Below are 18,194 nucleotides of genomic sequence, written 5' to 3' on the forward strand. Positions count from 1 at the left end.
TAGTCGGTTACTTTCTGAGCTCCTTGGCATCTGAGCATGGATATAAAGTCATGAGGTAGATTTCAATGGTAATGTTTTTCACATCTACTAATTACTAAGGAGCAAATTTTTATGTTTTGAAAATTATTTTATCATTAAAAAAATTTTAATAACTACACGATTATAAGAAGCATTTCACTACAGCTTTAACATATTCAGTAGAGCAAGAGTACATCTCTTTCACAAGTGGGTGCAAGTTTCTAGTCTTCCTCTGGCCTCAGCTGGTGTACACCACCACACAAGATTCGGCTTTGTTAACAGACCAAGGAATACTTTCAAACTCAAAAGCGAACATGAGGAGGACAGCAATCCTAATAAAACCAGATGGCTCTTGATATTCTAATTAACAACAGAGGGGAACTTGAGCCATTACTGAAGTGGAATACTTACCTATAGCTGACCACTTGGACAAGGTGTACTTCAATCCTCGAAGAGATACATGCGAAATTAATGTCAGATTCTCCCTTAAATTTATGATTTCTTAGAATTTATTTTGTGTGTATACACCCATAAGAGGGCAATTTATGGGAGTTAATTCTCTCCTTCGATGTGTGCTCCAGGGACTGAACTCAGTCAGGCTTAGTGGAAATATTCTTGGCTGCTGAGTTATCTTATCAGCACCAATGCTTTTAAATTTTTTAAAAATGTATTTATTTATATTTTGAATGTTTTCTATTTATACATGTTCACCACATATGAGCAACGTCCACAGGCCAGAAGACTGTGCTAAGATTCACAGAGCTGGGTTAAATTCAGTTGTTAGCTGCCAAGGTACCATAGTAGCTATAATTCCTTTTCTGAAAGCATCACAAAAAAAAGTAAGAACTATATATGCCTACAGTTCCTTGTGACTGATGTATTACATGAATTCCAGTGAGCCCTTTTGGGACATAAAGATTTTATGAACATTTTAAAAACATTTTATTATTTTTTTACGAGTATATTGCCTCCCTATATGTAAGCAAACCCATGTCGAGCAGTGTTCGCAATGGTCAGAAGAGGATACTGGATTCCCTAGAACTGGGATGGTTGTTAGCAGCCATGGAAGCACTGGGACCTGAACCCGGGTCCTCTGCAGGAGAAGCCTGTGCTCTTAACTGCTGAGCTCTCTCTCCAGCCCTGGGATCTAAGTTCTTATTCATATAATCCAAGCACTCCATCTCTGGACATCTCTCTCCAGTTCATGATAACCTTTCTTATCTATTACTACCTTTTACAATGATGAACAGAAATTTCTTCAGAGCATAAATATAACCATTAGCGTTTCAACACAAAAGGAGTCCAATAAATACAATGCTATGAAATAATCCAAAATGTAGAAATCTGCGTTATCTTTTTGATTAAATGCACGTAGATACAGATTATTTGAGAACCAGTACCAGGAAAGAAAACAATCTTACCATTTGAGGATCATTGGATCGGCTAACCCAACCAGATATTAACTTCAACGTTTCCCTTTTCACTGTTCGCATACTTCTAATCAATGGTTGCTTTGTAACCATTTCACCTAAAAATTCATCAAATAGATCTAATCAGATCACAATCAACTATGGCAATCAGATAGCTTTCAGATTTAATTATTCCATTTACCATTTAAAAATCTACACCTATGAAGTATTGGGGGGAAATGCTTAAAACTAATGGGGGATAGGGAGCAATAGACCAGAAATCAAAAACAGGGCTTTGGGTAGGAAAAGCAGGCATTCTACCAATTAATATACCCGTAGCCTCCAGACTAATCTTAACTGGAGAAAAGCCAATAATTGTTTAGAAAAGCTCCTGAAAAACCCAGGGTGATTTTAAATGTGAGAAATACTGAAAGCATAACCCATGATAGTGAAAGCAGAATGACTTCAGCATTTCATCACTTCCCAACAACTTAGATCCACTTACCATTAGCTTGGATAGCTGCAGAAATATTTTCACTGAGGCACTTATATACATTAAGCATATCTAAATAAATTCTTCCCAGCTGAATAACAAAGGGATGTCCAACAGCCTTGCAGGCTCTCACATTTGTTTTTAAGATGCTACCAAGCTGCTTGACTGTTTCAGGATCTTTCAGGATATCCACATTCTGGAACAAAAAAAATAAAATGTCATTTAACATGAGATCTACTTACTAAGATAAGATGGTAAAACAAACAGAGAAGTATAAAACTGAGCCTGGGGTGTAGATGAGAGATTGAGTGTATATTTTGAAAGCATGAAGCCCTAGGTTCAATCCCAGCACTAAAAAGTCTACTACCAAAAGACCAACCTAGTAGTCATGGAGTAGGAAATAGTCTCATCTTAATAACAAAAAAGAACAGCCTATAATGTCTCTCATTTTTTAATTTGCCTTGTTTTTGAGACAGGGTCTCCTACAGTCAAGGCCAGCCTCCAAGTTCCTATGTAGCCAATCATGACCTTCAACTTCTGATCATGCTGTCTCTATCTACCAACTGGGGAGATTATAGGTGTCCACTATCATACCTGGCTTCTGTGATGTTTCAGTTGTTCAAAATCATAAATTAAAGCACTAATGTGCAGAGGAATCACTCATCAGGTAAAGCACTAGAATCCCATACAAGCCTGGGGAACTATATTTGGGTTACAACTGGACTTAAAATGTGCCTGTAATCCCAGCACTCCTACAGGAGAGAAAGCTCACAGGCCAACTACCCTGGAAAATGCAGCAGCTATCAAACCAACAAAGTGGAAGGCAAGAAACCAACACCTAAGGTAGACAACCACATGTGAAGAACTCACAGATGAAGTATACATATCAAAAGTACTGACATTACTATAAATGTAAAATACAATCACATTAAACATCATTAGAATGTTAAGAGAGTAAGGAAAAAAACTTACTTTGGTTGCCTGCTGGATTATACTATCCCATACTTGATTAGGGAGTAGCATGTATTTTTCTATCAAATGCTCTTGGACTGTCTGGTCTGTTTGTGCACCAATCATGTATCCCACAGCTTCATAAAATGTATGAACCTATTTCAACACGCAGACATCATTTTCAAACTCTCATACATCCAAATGAAAAAACACACCGGATATTTACATATACAGAAAATGTGTCAATACTTTTATTAGTATTTTTAATATTTCAACTATTTAATTACATGTATGAGTGTATGGGGTTATGTGCACCTGAGTACAGGTGCTTAAGAGTCAGAGGAGCATATCTGAACACCTGATGCTGGCATTGCACCAGTTGTGAGCTGTTCAACATGGGTCCTGGGTACTGAACACTAGTTCTCTTCAAAGATAATGCATGCTCTTAACCACTGAACCATGAATATTATTTTTATAAAGTACTATTACAGGTTGGAAATGGCCCGGTGGTTAAGAACACTTGTTCTTACAACAGTGTCCACTTCCCAGCACCCAGACCAGACAGTTCACAAGTATTTATAACTCCTATACCATGAGTTCCAGTAATGTCTTCTAGCTTCAACAGGTACTTACATTCAAGAACAGGAACAAAACAAAAAAAAAAATTTTTTTGTCTTTTTGAGACAGGGTCTCCCTGTAGCCACAGCTGGTCAGAACTCACTATATTGACAAGGCTGGCCTTGAAACTCAAGAGATCCACCTTCCTCTGCCTCCCAAGTGCAGGGATTAAATGTGTTTGCCAACACACCACATAAGCAACAAAAATTTTTTTTTTAAAATTTCAGGGTCTGTTGGGCATGGTGGCACACGCCTTTAATCCCAGCACTCAGGAGGCAGAAGGCAGGCGGATCTCTGTGCGTTCGAGGCCAGCCTGGTCTCCATAGTGAATCCAGGCCAGCTAGCACTACAGGGGGACCATGTCTCAAAAAGACCAAAAAAAAAAAAAAAAAAAAAAAAAAAAAAAAATTTCAGGGGCTGGAGAGATGGCTCAGCAGTTAAGAGCAATGGTTGCACTTACAGAGGACCCAGGTTCAGTTCCCAGCTCCCATATGGTAGCTAACAACGTCTACGACGCCTGTTCCAAAGGATCCAATGCCTTCTTCTGGTCTTCATGAGCACTGCACAACACTGGTGCACATACATACATGCAGGCAATACACTCATACATATATAATAAAAATATTTTTTAAAAAAACTTCAAAAATACTGTAAATATGCGGTTCCTAACGTACCTGCTGAGGCTGAAGATCACAAATTATAGTGTTAATGTTGTTTAAAATCTCATCAATAAATGGCATTACTTCTCCAACCTGAACCTGAACAAAATGTCTGCGGCATTTTTGAGCTATTTTAATAAATGTGTCACAAGCCATGTCCTGGACTCCATCATGGGTCTCTAACAAGACAAAAACATTTAATCATTAATGTTCAACAATAAAAAGTTAAAGTAAATATAATAAGTATATTAATGAGATTTACCATGCATGAATTCAAACAGCTTGTTAACTACGGTCTTCAAAAATTTCCAATGTGCTCTCAAAAATCTTGGATATTGACCTACTATGTACATGATATTTGAAGCAATAATAGCTTTATTATCTTTGCCTCTTTTCTGTTCACATAATCCTAAAAGATCCTGTAAAAGACAAACTGATGTCATGAAATGAACAAAACCCTTATTTAACAGTTCCGCTTCACACCAACTGCAGCATACCTTGATAACGGTAACAAGAAATCGCTTCTCATCTTCTTCATGCATTGCTCCACTAATGGAGCCTATTGCCCAACACAACGTATTCAAATTTTTCCAAGACCACTCTGTACCATTCACTTGATTGTGAAGTTTCTCAGTCATTATTCTTTCCGTATCTACATAATCCAGATGAGTAAGATAAACTACAAAGGAAAAGTTCCAGACATTAAGTGCAAAACAAAAGGCAATTTCTTTTTAACCTAGGATTAACAGTGAATTAATAAACATGACTACTCAAAGATTTATAAATTGTAGTACATCTGCCCCCGAGGTGACATCCCAGCACTTCAAAGATAGAGGCAGGCAGATTTGAATTTGTATTCCAGTCAGCCAGGACTATATGGTGAGACACTGTCTCTAAAATAAAAAATGGCAAGACTACATGAATGACATTTATTAACTTACCTAATGTTTCTCTCATATTCTTATACAAATTTATGGAATCTGTATCCTTCATGAATTCTCTTACAACTTCTCCCTGATCGTTTTCCACAACCAGAACTTCCTCTGGTTTAGCCATACGACTAACCATTAATAAACGAACCTATATATCAGGAAGGCAATCAAAAAAATTTCATTGAGACATTTGATATCCTTGCAAAATGTAGAACTGAGAGAACATTAAAAAGCTTGTACTTTAGATTAGACCAAACAAATTGATTCTGACATAAATAAGATATGAACAAAGAAAGTATTTTATTTCTTTGCAGCACACTCTTATAATCTCAGCACTCAAAGATTACAAATCCACCTCCCCCATGGCCATAGCCCCCCAATTTTTTTTTTTTAATTGGCATAGTCTCACAAGCTTGTAATTTCAACACTTGAGAGGCTGACACAGGAAGAGATGAAGGATCCTAGGCCAAAAAAAAAGAAAGAAAGAAAGAAAAAGTCTTAAAAGGCCAAGATCTTAAAAGAAAAAAATTTTGAAAATAAAAATAATTAAAGGTCTGGAGAGATGGCTCACCAGTTATAAACACTGGCTGCTCTTGCAGAGATTGGTTCCCAGCACCCACATGATGGCTAACAGCTGTCTATAGCTTCATTTCAAGGGGATCTGAAGCCCACCTCTGTCCTGGGGGCATTACATGACACAGGTACCATTACATACATGCAGGCATAACACTCATACACATAAATTAAAATTTTTATCTATAATAAAAATAAATACCTCTAGAACATTGGAATTCAAAACATCTGACCATGCTTTTATGTGAACAATATTATCTATACTATATAGTATCTATACAAAAAGTATGAGGCTGGCACTGAGGTTCAGAGCATTGGCTGCTCTTGTAGAGAACCTGGGTTCCATTTTCAACACCAACATGGCAGCTAACAACTGTCTTTAACTTCAGTTCCAGTTGAATCTGACACCCTCTCTGATCTCCATGGGCACTGCACAACATGGTTGCACTTACATTATATGCTGGCAATACACTCATACACGTAAGATGAAAATTAAAAGCATCAACTTTTGGCTTAAAGATTTCCTGTGTTGAAGCTGGGCATTGGTAGCACACACCCGTAGTCCCAGCACTTGGGAGGCAGAGGCAGGTGGATCAATGTGAGTTCAAAGGCCAGCCTGGTCTACATAGTGAGTTCCAGGCCAGCTTCAGGGAGACCCTGTCTCAAAAAGACCAAAAAAAAAAAAAAAAAAGTATGTCAATGCCACATGGGCAGCCCACGGACAATCATTCTAACTCTGCAGGTGAGGCTAATGCTAACTAAGGCTACTGGGGTAAGAACCATCTGAAAACCCCAGCTAAACAATCTCCATGTTCAATGTTCAACCTCAAACACTTCTTTGGCCATCAAAATTACAGTAAGCAACAGACCACTTTACTGTTTGTTACCTTTGATAACACCGGCAGATACAGCTGTCTTCTGGGAGGAATATCAAAATGTTGACTTCCAGATAACAATGGAGAAGCAGATGTAGAAAATGGGCTCTCCCTGTAAAGTTCTGCTGCCAAATGATTCCAGTACTCAAGACATATTTTAAAGATTTCAGTTTCTTCCACTTCAGATACCAACAACATATAATGAAGGGCCTACATACACATAAGATCAACAGTTTTAAACTCAATCATAATATGAATTATATCTCAACCCAAGCTGCCTTTCATTTGCCACTTCAATAAGAATTAAATTTGAGTATTATTTTAAAATAAACAAGCGATCTCACTCATCACCTAACAGAATGAAAACTCTTAGAGCAAATAAGGTTTCTTTTGACACATCCTCTAATGCTAGCAATATCATACATAATTGTGTATTTTAATCAAGCCTTTTAAAAAAGGCCTGTGATGCCCGGCATGGTGGTGCACGCCTGTAGTCCCAGCACTTGGGAGGCAGAGGCAGGCAGATCTCTGTGAGTTCAAGGCCAGCCTAGTCTACATAGTGAGTTCCAGGACAGCTGGGGCTACAGGGAGACCCCAAAGAACAAAAAGAACAAAAAAGGCCTGTGATGAGCTGTATCTACTGACATGTAGCTTTAACCCTAGCATTTGGGAAATGGGGACAGGAGGATCAAGCACTGAATATCATCCCCAGGTAATCAGAAGTCCAAGATCAGCCTGGTCTACATGAAGACCCTGTATCATAATGAAGCCTTTTTTGGCAGGTGTGCCAAAACAGAGAAATGGCAATTGTCAAAAAGTTTAAGCCCAGTCTGGTATACACAACTAGTTAGTTTAGTTTTAGTCCCAGGGCTAAAACTTGGGACTCAACTCTCAAAAACCAGGTGCCCTTGTTATCAATAAAATAACCTAAACAACCATCATAATTGACACAGTATTTGGCATATATTTGGCACACAATATTTGGCATATATTTATTCAATCATAAATAAAGTTTAAACAACCATAAGACAGTGAATGAGTGTCCTTAACTCTAGTCCCAAGGGACCAGATTCTTCTGACCTCTGAGGGCATTGCACAACACAAGTATAGCTATAGCTACTACATGCAATCAATACATTCATGCACAAAAACTAAAAAAAAAAAATTTTTAAATCATACATCATATATCCTAATGTAGACAAAAACCTTGAATAGGTAAAGGTACAACAGAAAGCAATGTAAAATTTCCCTTGACCTAGAAGAAACAAATGCATTAGTGACTATTTTGAGGGTACAAGATTTTCTGTGGCGAAAATAAAGCCTATCATCTCAGCACATGGGAAGATAATCAAAAAGCATTCTAATGAGTTAGTCTAGCTTGTACTCCATAAAGATTACAGGCCAGCCTGGGCTACAGAGTGTCTCAGAAAAAAAAAGAAAAGAAAAAGCAGCATTAGGGGTACTGTGAGAAATTTTAAAATTCTCTATACATGTCAGAAAAAACTTAATTTTTTCCTATGCAGAAAAGAATGTCAGGAACCAAAGCTCTGAAGCCTACCTCCATGAGTGTTTCCCTGAGATTTAATCTTTTTTCTATAAGCTGACCATGTTCCTTTAGGAAGGTGCACAGAAATAAACTGAGATTTTGAATAAAGTTCTGTTCATCATCTTTTCCGTTTGAGTATGCAAGTCGAATATTAGTATTTAATGGAAGCATCTGCAAATGAAAAAACACATGAATCTAATTATTATAACAAAATATTAAAGCTCAAAGACAATACCTATTTGTTAATAATATTATCCATATAAAGAATTCTTAAATTAGCTGTCTTGTTGCTGTATAATCTGAAATTGTATGTACTAAGGTAATTGCCTCTAGTGTATATATATTCTTGGAAGTTTTCACAACTTTTCTCAGGTTAACAACAGAAAATGTAAAATAGATTCAGCTCATAAACAAAACAATAATATGATGTTTAACTTCCTAGATTATCAAATTGAGGCACAGATCTGGGACTGGCAGATACTTTGCCTGGGTTGAATCAGCTATTGCTGATTCAGCTATTGGGGTGAGGATTTGTTAAGATTCTCATTTTCCCATTTTTATGATCAGATGTTCACAGTAATCGATCTGCACATTTCTAGAGAATTAAGATTATTATGGTATTCTTAAAAGCTTGATTTACACCAGGGGTGATGGTGTACACCTTTAATCCCAGCACTTGGGAGGCAGAGATAGGCAGATTTCTGGTCTACATACTGAGTTCCAAGCCAGCAGGGGCTCCTGGGAGATGCTGTCTCAAAAAGACAAAGGAAAAAAAAAAAAACATTTCAAGAAACTTTGAGAACTCAAAAAATTTCTACCTAAGACTAGTATATATTGTACATATAATCATATAGTACTCTATTAACTGTGCTACAGCTCAATTTATACCTAACTTTTTTTTATTGTTAGTTTGGCAGTGCTATGGATCATAAATCTGACCATTTCCTAAGGCTAGTAAATCTGGTTGATTTTCAAGATAGTGGTACACATTACCTGTTTTAGCTGCATCATTGTCAGTGTAAAGAGAGTTACAAATTGTTCCTCATATTGGCTAACACTCACACCAGCAATCTCAGTGAGGCACTTTAAAGACACATTTCGAAACATTGGAACATTCAGGAACTATTTGTTTAAAAAAAAAAAAAAAAAAAAACAGAAAAATTAAATGCACGAAACACACTTCTGAAAATTAACACAGGGAATTAACATTCATAAATGCCAAAAATAGGTCAGTGGAACTGGAGAGATGTCTCAGTAGTTAAAATCTCTGGCTGTACATGCAGAGGACAAGGATTTGGTTCCCAGCACCCATAAGGCAGTAACTGTCCATAACTACATTTCCAGTGGATCTGACAACCCTCTTCATGCCTCTGCAGGCACTGCACACCTGGGTATACTTCCATGCCAGCAAAACACACATAAAGCAAAAATACATTTTAAAAGTTAAAAGTTTCAGGGAATTTCATGTTTACTGAAAATTTTCACATAAACTAGATTTTTATACGCTGTTGCAATAGTTCAGCATTTTAGGAACTTTCCACCAGGTCTGATAATCTGAATTCAATCCTGAAGATGCACCTTACAAAAAAAGATCACTTTGATTTATGCATGTACAATTAAAAGAAGGCAATTTAATTGCATCTGCTATGGACCTCCTAGGAACTGGAGTAACAGCTGCCCGGGAGCCACTGGACATGGTCACTGGGGATTGAACTTGAGATGAGCAGTATGTGGTCTTGAACATGGAGCCACTTCTCCAGCCCATTATAAATCTCTTTATTAAACTGACAAAATTCCAATTTACATATTTCAGCCTTATAGCTTGTACATGCTAATAAACAAGCATTCTATCACTGAGCTGTATCTCCAGCCCTCTCTTTTAAAAAGAAAAAACTTCTTATTTTTATCCTTTATGGGTATGTGTTTTGACTACTTCTAAGTGGATTTTCCCAGGAGAACAAGGAATGGGATCCCCTGAAAGTGGAATTATAAACAACTGTTAGCCACCATGTGGGTGCAGGGAACTGTACCATTGACCTCTGGAAGATCAGTGAGTGTGCTTAACTGCTGAGCCATCACTCTAGCCTCCCCCTGTCCCTACCAGCAGCGGAATGTGACCCCTCACCCAGGCCTTTAACTCTTTAACTTTTTGTGATAGGCTTGTAACTTCCCAGGTTAGCCTTCAATTTGCTCTACGATCCAAATAATGGCCTTAAATTACAGGCTCCTTGCCTCAGACTCCTGAGTAGCTTGGTTTATACGCATGAAACACCACATTCAATTGCTCATTGTTTTTTTAAGAACTGAACTTTCTACATAATTCAGGGTACCCTCAAGTTGAAAACCTTGTGCCTCAGATGGGTAAGATAACCAAGACTGACAATTTTTGTTCAAATTAGGTAGAGAACTGACACTTATCCTGATCTTCACAAGCAGAACTCTGGCACACACAAATCTAGATAAACCACCCTTAACTCTAGTTCCTGGGGAATCCAACACCCCCTTTTTGACCTCCTCAGGTACTGCGTGACACAGCTGCACTTACATACATGAAGGCGATACACTCATACACATAAAAATATTAAAAAATAAAGCAAATAAATGTAATAAAAATTAATGACAACCTGCTTCTACAATGTTGAAATTACAGCCCTATATGACCAAAAAGCCGGAGTTTAAAACAGGATTTTTAGGCCTTACATAATCACTAGCTATAACCATGTGAAAGATCTTCTAAGCAAACAAATATGGTAATTATGGTTCCCAATGAAGTAAAATAATCTGTGATTTTTGAGAAACAAAACTCAAATTTGTTTTACCTTATAAATTAATGTGCTAATTAACTTGGTCTCAAAAATATATCCCAGTGGAATCCAGTTCAGAAATCTCAGCAGTGTTTCCAAGGTTGCATGGACAAGGGGAGCATTTTGAGAATTTTCCTAGAGACAAAAAACATCTCTAAGTAATTATTTTCATCTATTTCTTAATCTAAAAATGAAATTTAAACCACTTACCATCACAAACTGACAAAGTTGAAATATCTGTGAGAATTCATTGCACATGCTGGGAGGGAAAAAAAAGTATGATTTAGAAAAGAAAAAACAATACCAGATTTACATTGAAACAAAAACTAGACTTGGAAGGCTGAAGCAATAGAAAAGAGGATCAGGACTTTGAGGCATACTCAAAAGCAAAATAGGTCAGAGGCATTGGGAGGCATAGGCATAAGAACTTGAGACTAGCTTGGGCTACAGTGTGAGACCCTGTCACCAAGAAAATAAACTAAGTTTCTTTCTGATAAATTCCTTTAAGTAGTTTTGGGCTTCATTGACTTCAGGCACACATCATATGAAGGAGAGTGAACCCATGGGTAATATACAGAAAAAGTCCTAAATGTACTTTTTAAAAATTATTCTTATTTTATGCTTATGAACATATTGCTTGCATGTATGCAAGTGCACCAGTGTCATGTAATGCCTCCAGAGGTCAGAAGGCTTCAGATCCCCAGGAACTGGTGCTAAGAGTTACTAGCTGCCATGTGGGGGTGCTGTGAATCAAACTTGGGTCCTCAGCAAGAGCAACCAGAGCTCTTACCTGCTGAGTCATCTCTCCAGACCCCTAAATGTACTCATTGCAGTAATTTGTGTCCATGTGTGAGCACTCATTTGGCACAACAAGCACGCACATGTGGAGGTAAAAGGACACCTGGCAGGAATGCGTTCTGTCCTTCTACCATGTGGATCCCAGACATCAATAATCAAGCTTGGCAACAAGTACCTTACCATCTCACCACACTCTAGTTTTCTAACCAGAAAAATAATCAATAGCATGTTTGTGTCATATTTCATGCAAGGTCACATTAGGTTGCCCTGGCTAGCCTACAAAAATATCTATCTGGGGGCTAGAGCGATGGCTCAGCAGTTAAGAGCACTAGCTACTCTTCTAGAGGACTAGGGTTTGGTTCCCATTATCCAATTGGTGGCCAACAACTGTCAGGAACTCCAGTTCCAGGATACCCTTCTTCTGGCCTCCATGTGGTTTGCAAAGCATAGATGCATTTACATGTAGGTAAAACACTCGTATACATAAAATACAAATCATTTGAGAAAAAAACATGTATTGTACTCAAGCTCCTAAGGTTTTCTGACTTTAAAATTCTAAATTCTTAGCCTGGAGACATGGCTTAATGGTTCAACTGCTTTATGGAAGACAGGGGTTCAGTTCTCAGCACCAACCTGGTAACCAGATGTAACTCCAGTTTCAGGGGATCTGATGCCCTCTTCTTGTTCCCACAGGCATTGCAAGCAGGAACTTAAATACATGCAAATAAAATACTAAAACACATAAATATTTCTTTAAAAGTCTAAATTCTCAATGTGGCATGAATAAAGTTAAATTTGGGGGGGGGTGTCTGTGTGTCTGTCCCTATCACATCTGGATTTCTGCTGTCTTCTCAATGAGCAGAATAAACTTCCATTATTAATGGAAGAAGTAAAGTACGCCTGTTTATCATCCAGCTTCTTGTGGGGCAACAAGACAAGCTGTCTGGCATATTGCCAACTGTTAAATATAAGGGGAACTGACAAGTAGAGGAATAGAATTCACAAAACACTCAGATTTATCTCATTGTTTTGGAATCCTTAATCATCACATACTTTTTGTTAAAGGTAATGGTTGTCGGCATCCATGTGAGGGCTGGGAGTGAAACTGGGTACTCTCTAAGAGAAGCGCTCTTACCTACTGAGCCATCTTTCTAGCCCCTTCAGATAAGATTCAATATATCAGAATTGCAGAGTCTACCTTTAGTACCAGGTTTTAATTTTTAGTCAACAAACAGCAGAAGGAGGGCTGCAGAGTAAGACCACAGCACCCAAGTAACATGCCAGGCATCCTGCAAATGCCTATGACCCCAATTCTGAGGACTGCTGGAGCTTGCTACCTTCCAGCCTAAATAGAAAAAACACACACTCCAAGAACAGGGAGAAACCTTGCCTCAAAAGAGGGGAGGCATTTAATCGTAGCCTTGGGAGGCAGCAGGTAGCCTGCTGTACATAGTGAATACCAGGCAGCTGAGGCTACAAGATCCTGTCTTTAAGAAAAATTAGGGGCTAGAGAGATGACTTGGTTTTTAACAGCACTGGCTACTCTTGTAGAGGAACTAGTTTCAGTTCCCAGTACTCACGTGGGGACTAATAACCATTCCTGACTCGTAGGACACCATCTTCTGGTCTCAGCACACATGGTACACTTACATGCAGGCCAAACACTCATACATATAAAAATAAAATAGATAAAACTTTTAAAAGAAAGCAAAAAGAATGCCTGAGGATGATGCCCAACAGCTCATGTACACAGGTGGGTGCACACCCCCACACACATGCATACATCCACATACACAACTTAAAAAAAAAAAATTCTAAGTAATTTAAAGCATAGCTGATCATACCTCATTCACAATTCAGCTCCATACTGCATGAAATAATTTTAGATTTTATTTTAAATCCTAAAATGGTAATTATTACTTGCCTGTCTTTTAAATGCTTTGCTTTCACTTGGGTTATCTGTCCACTAGAGAAATCAAATACTTCCTCGCTCAAGAGTTTAAGAATCACCATATTATTCTGACAAAGACTCTCACTGGTCCTACTTGCTCCAACAATGTCACTGATAAAAGTTGGCCAATGCTTGGGCCACTCTTGTTTAAGTATCTAAAATAAAACATTAAACATTCATTTTACTTCACATGCAAAAAGGCAAATTAGACGATTTCAAAGCCGAGTAAATTATCACTTTCCCCCTTTTGTAAGAAAATATGCTATTCTCCAAACCATAAACAAATATAAAACACAAAGTATTTTCAAAATCTTAAGACCACACTTAATTACCCACATCTGCACAAGTATCAGTATTAGCCTGGTATATATATATATGTAAACTACCCAAAAACATCTAAGTCTAATTAAATGATAAAGGGTGGCAGGTTAGCAAGTCTGACTCTACAGGTGTTGAGAATGCTTGCTAGCATTTGAGTACCTGGGATCAACTCCTGCCATCCAACAGACATTTTCTATTGGATAGAATTTAGTCTTTTTAAGGGTATATATTTATTTAGGGTCTACATGTGGTGTTGGGAATCGATTTCGAGATCTTATACATGCTAGGCAAGTGTCCTATCATTGAACCCCAGCCCTTAAATTGGTCCTTAAATTTTTAAATTTGTGTTAATGCAGTGTTGAAAATTTAACTCGGGTTCTTGAACAAGTTACACATGATCTACCACATACAGTAGCCATGGTACTTAAATTACATAAGGGTTTGGACAGTCACAAATTTTGAAATAGTTTGAGGTAGACATTAAAATTAGGGAATAATTTTGTATCAAAAGCCTTAAAAAAATGGACTTTTAAAACATTTGCAGTAGATCATATCTAAGAACATTCTAGACATTCGACAAAAGGACTTGTGGAGTCAATAAACAGGTCAATATAAAAATTGTAAACTTAAGGCTGTAGTGAAGAGACTCTAGTATGTACTCTAATTCACAGTGAAGTGAAAGAACCGACAGTCTTACAATTGATGATTCTTATCACAACAAACCTCCTATCCAACTATGAGTATTCCAGATGTTAAGACTTATTATTTGTAAAATTATTAAGTCTGTGTGTGTGTCTGCAAAATCCACAACTCTGAGGATTTAATTCTTCTCTGGAAGATAGTTAATTGAAAGCTTACCTGAACAAGAATCATATTTAATTTCCCAATATACACCTTTTCCTTCTACGGAGGAAAAAAAAAAAAGTCAGATTAAACACAGGCTTAAGTAGAAACATTAAGAAACTTTTACAGCTCTACTATAAATGTACATGTTTACATGAGTGTAAAAGTCGATTCTAGTCTAGACAAATATTTACATAATTTCACCTTCACAAAAACGATCTCTAGACCACTGAAATGGTTCACCTGGTAAAGACACTTTCTAGTGACCCAAGTTCAAACTCCCGGAGCCATAAGAGTGGTAGGAGAGAATTGGCTTTTTTGCAAACTGTCCGCTGACCTCCACACATGTGCTGTGGCATGTACAAGCAAACACACACACAGACATGAACAAGTAAAATTACACATCAAAGAACTTTCTTACCTCTACACAAGTTGGGTCAGATGACGTCTTGATAATGAGGCCAACGACGTATTTTTTTATTCCTGTTTAAAAAAATTATACATAATGTATTTTTAAAAAGTAAAACCCATTTTTTAAAAAACTTTAAAAAAATTTATTATTTTTATTTTATGTGCATGCATGTATTGCCTGCATGTAGGTAAGTGTATCTGTGTTGTTCAATGCCCGCAGAGGTCAAAAGACTGTTGGATCCCCTGGAACTGGAGTTACAGGCAGTTGTTAGCTGCCATGTGGGTGCTAGGATACGAACCCAGGTCTTCTGCAAGAACAGCCAGTGTTCTTAACAGCTGAGCCATCTCTCTAGCTCCAGTAAAACTCATTTTAAAAGCAAAGTAACGACTCATGTCTGTAATTCCAGCACTTTTGGAGGTTGAGGAAAGAGAATTGCCTCAACACACCGAGCTAGATACAGGACCCAGGGAATTGCAGAGTAATCAGTTTCACACACTAAACTTTCACCAATGCTGGCAACTGTTACAATTGTCAGTTAAGACTGAGGATGAGTCTCTGCTTAGAACACGCCAAGTCTCTGGTTTTGACTGCAAACATTTAAAAAGAAGTTAATGAATATTGTGCTTTCCATACTTTAACTTTTAAGTTTGGAGGAGATGGATCTATGTAGCCCAGACTGGCTATGAACTCACAATCCTTCTGACTTCCTCTAATACCTGTGTACCAACTTAACACTCTCCAATTACACAGGAAAAGTACACCAATCAATGTGCTTTTAAGTTTAAAATGCTTCAAAAGAACCAATATGCATTCTTCCACCAAAATACATCTACCTGGCTGCAGAGGATCATCCTTATAATCCCACACCGGGTAACTTGATAGGACATAAAAGAACTGCCCTAAGTTCCAGGCCAGCCTGGTTACATACTGCGTTCAAAACACTGTCTCAAAACCCCACACCTTTAGTCTGCAGAAGCAGGCAGAGGTAGACGGATCTCTCTGAGTTCAACGCCACCCTGGTCTACATAGTGAGTTCCAGAACAGCTGGGGCTATAGGGAGACCCTGTCTCAAAAAGATAACAACAACAACAAAAATCTCAGGGGGCTGGAGAGATGGCTGACTGCTTTTGCAGAGGACCTGGATTCAATTCCCAGCACCTGCATGGTGGCCAACAACATCTGTATCTCCTACCCTCTGAGGGCATTCCACGACATGGATAAACTTATATACACACAGGCAATACACTCAAAATAAAAATAAAATGTTAAACTACACATGTATACATACACATCAATAATTTTTTAGGAGCCAAGTATTTTCAAACATTTGTAAGTGAACATAGAGAAGCAGCATGGTGGCACATGCCTATAACCCCATTACTAAGAAGATGGAAGGGAGACCCCCAGTTCTACCCCTGCTAGTTCTATCAAAATAACATAAAATATGTATCTCAAAAAGATAACAACAACAACAAAAATCTCAGGGGGCTGGAGAGATGGCTGACTGCTTTTGCAGAGGACCTGGATTCAATTCCCAGCACCTGCATGGTGGCCAACAACATCTGTATCTCCTACCCTCTGAGGGCATTCCACGACATGGATAAACTTATATACACACAGGCAATACACTCAAAATAAAAATAAAATGTTAAACTACACATGTATACATACACATCAATAATTTTTTAGGAGCCAAGTATTTTCAAACATTTGTAAGTGAACATAGAGAAGCAGCATGGTGGCACATGCCTATAACCCCATTACTAAGAAGATGGAAGGGAGACCCCCAGTTCTACCCCTGCTAGTTCTATCAAAATAACATAAAATATGTAAGTGAATGAATTAGAGTTCCAGGCCAGACAGGGCTACACAGTGAGACCCTGTCTCAAAAAAAAAAAAAACAAAAAAAAACAGGCAGGCTGGAAGGGGGGCTCAGGGGTTAAGAGCACAGTGGTTAAGAGCAGCAGCTGCTCTTGCACAGGACCCAGGTTTGATTCCCAGCAGCCACATAGCAACTGTCCGTAAATCCAGTTCTAGGGGATCGACACCCTCTTCTGACCTCCAAGGGCATTGCATGACATGGGTGTACTTACATCCATGCAGGCAATACACTCATATGCATAAAATAATTTTTATTTATTATTTTTATTTTATGTGTATGTATGTATTGCCTGCATGTAGGTAAGTACACTCATGTCGTGCAATGCCTGCAGAGGACAGAAGAGGCCTTCGGATCCCCTGGAACTGGAGTTACAGACAGGTGTTAGCTGCCATGTGAAGCCGGGTCTTCTACAAGAACAACCAGTGTTCTTAACTGCTGAGCCACCTCTCCAGCCCCACAATAAAATACTTTTAGCAGGCAAGTGTGCTCACTTCAGCATCACATGTACTAAAATTGAAACAATACAGAGAAAATTAGCATGGCCCCTGCGCAAGGATAACACGCAAATTTGTGAAGCGTTCCATATTTAAAAAAAAAAAAACAGGCAAGTGAAAAGATGGAAATTGTACTCAGGCAATTTTTCTCTAACCTTCAAGTTGCTTCGAAGTTGAAAAAAAAAAAAGTTTTCTATACATAATAGGTAGTTTTGTTTTTTGCACATTTACTGTTTATGTTGGTGTGTGCACCTGCCCCAGCACACACATGTAGAAGTCACATAGAATCTCAGTTCTCTTTATACCATGTGGGTTCTGTGGCTCAAATTAATTTACTGGCTTAGCAGGAAGCACCATTACCTACTGATCAAGGAATCAAGTTTACTTAGGCTAACCCATGTAACAATCTCGCAGTAACTTCACAAGTGATTACTGTGTATGTAGGTAGGTGTTCTCAATATAAATTAGTAAATCTAATTTTCTTAAAATTCTGATAGTTTGGGGCTGGAGAGGCAGCTCAGCAGTTAATAGTGCTAACTACTCTTTCAGAGGACCTAGCACCCACATAGTGGCTAACAACCATCTCCAATTCCAGTTCCATGGGACAAAACATTC

At 38.1% G+C, this 18,194-nt stretch overlaps 1 protein-coding gene and 1 non-coding gene across 2 annotated transcripts in view; one reads left to right on the forward strand and one right to left on the reverse strand.

Moving 5' to 3' along the window:
• Window positions 1–18,194, reverse strand: part of Xpo1 (exportin 1) — a 52,849-nt gene that overhangs the window by 7,501 nt on the left and 27,154 nt on the right. Inside the window, exons 5-19 of the mRNA XM_008844484.3 lie at window positions 15,213–15,274; window positions 14,807–14,851; window positions 13,601–13,782; window positions 11,089–11,137; window positions 10,894–11,013; window positions 9,068–9,196; window positions 8,087–8,245; window positions 6,541–6,738; window positions 5,090–5,228; window positions 4,646–4,827; window positions 4,411–4,567; window positions 4,164–4,327; window positions 2,893–3,027; window positions 1,933–2,116; window positions 1,440–1,546 (exon numbers count right to left, since the gene is read on the reverse strand). Of these exons, the coding sequence (XP_008842706.1) occupies window positions 1,440–1,546; window positions 1,933–2,116; window positions 2,893–3,027; window positions 4,164–4,327; window positions 4,411–4,567; window positions 4,646–4,827; window positions 5,090–5,228; window positions 6,541–6,738; window positions 8,087–8,245; window positions 9,068–9,196; window positions 10,894–11,013; window positions 11,089–11,137; window positions 13,601–13,782; window positions 14,807–14,851; window positions 15,213–15,274 (2,012 nt within the window). The remainder of the gene's footprint in view (window positions 1–1,439; window positions 1,547–1,932; window positions 2,117–2,892; window positions 3,028–4,163; window positions 4,328–4,410; window positions 4,568–4,645; window positions 4,828–5,089; window positions 5,229–6,540; window positions 6,739–8,086; window positions 8,246–9,067; window positions 9,197–10,893; window positions 11,014–11,088; window positions 11,138–13,600; window positions 13,783–14,806; window positions 14,852–15,212; window positions 15,275–18,194) is intronic.
• On the forward strand, window positions 17,569–17,675 carry LOC115072288. The gene has a single exon (XR_003851333.1). It is a non-coding gene; the product is annotated as a U6 spliceosomal RNA (small nuclear RNA).

This window comes from Nannospalax galili, unplaced genomic scaffold (genome assembly GCF_000622305.1).
Source record: "Nannospalax galili isolate Female #2095 unplaced genomic scaffold, S.galili_v1.0 scaffold682, whole genome shotgun sequence".
Classification (NCBI taxonomy): Eukaryota; Metazoa; Chordata; class Mammalia; order Rodentia; family Spalacidae; genus Nannospalax; species Nannospalax galili.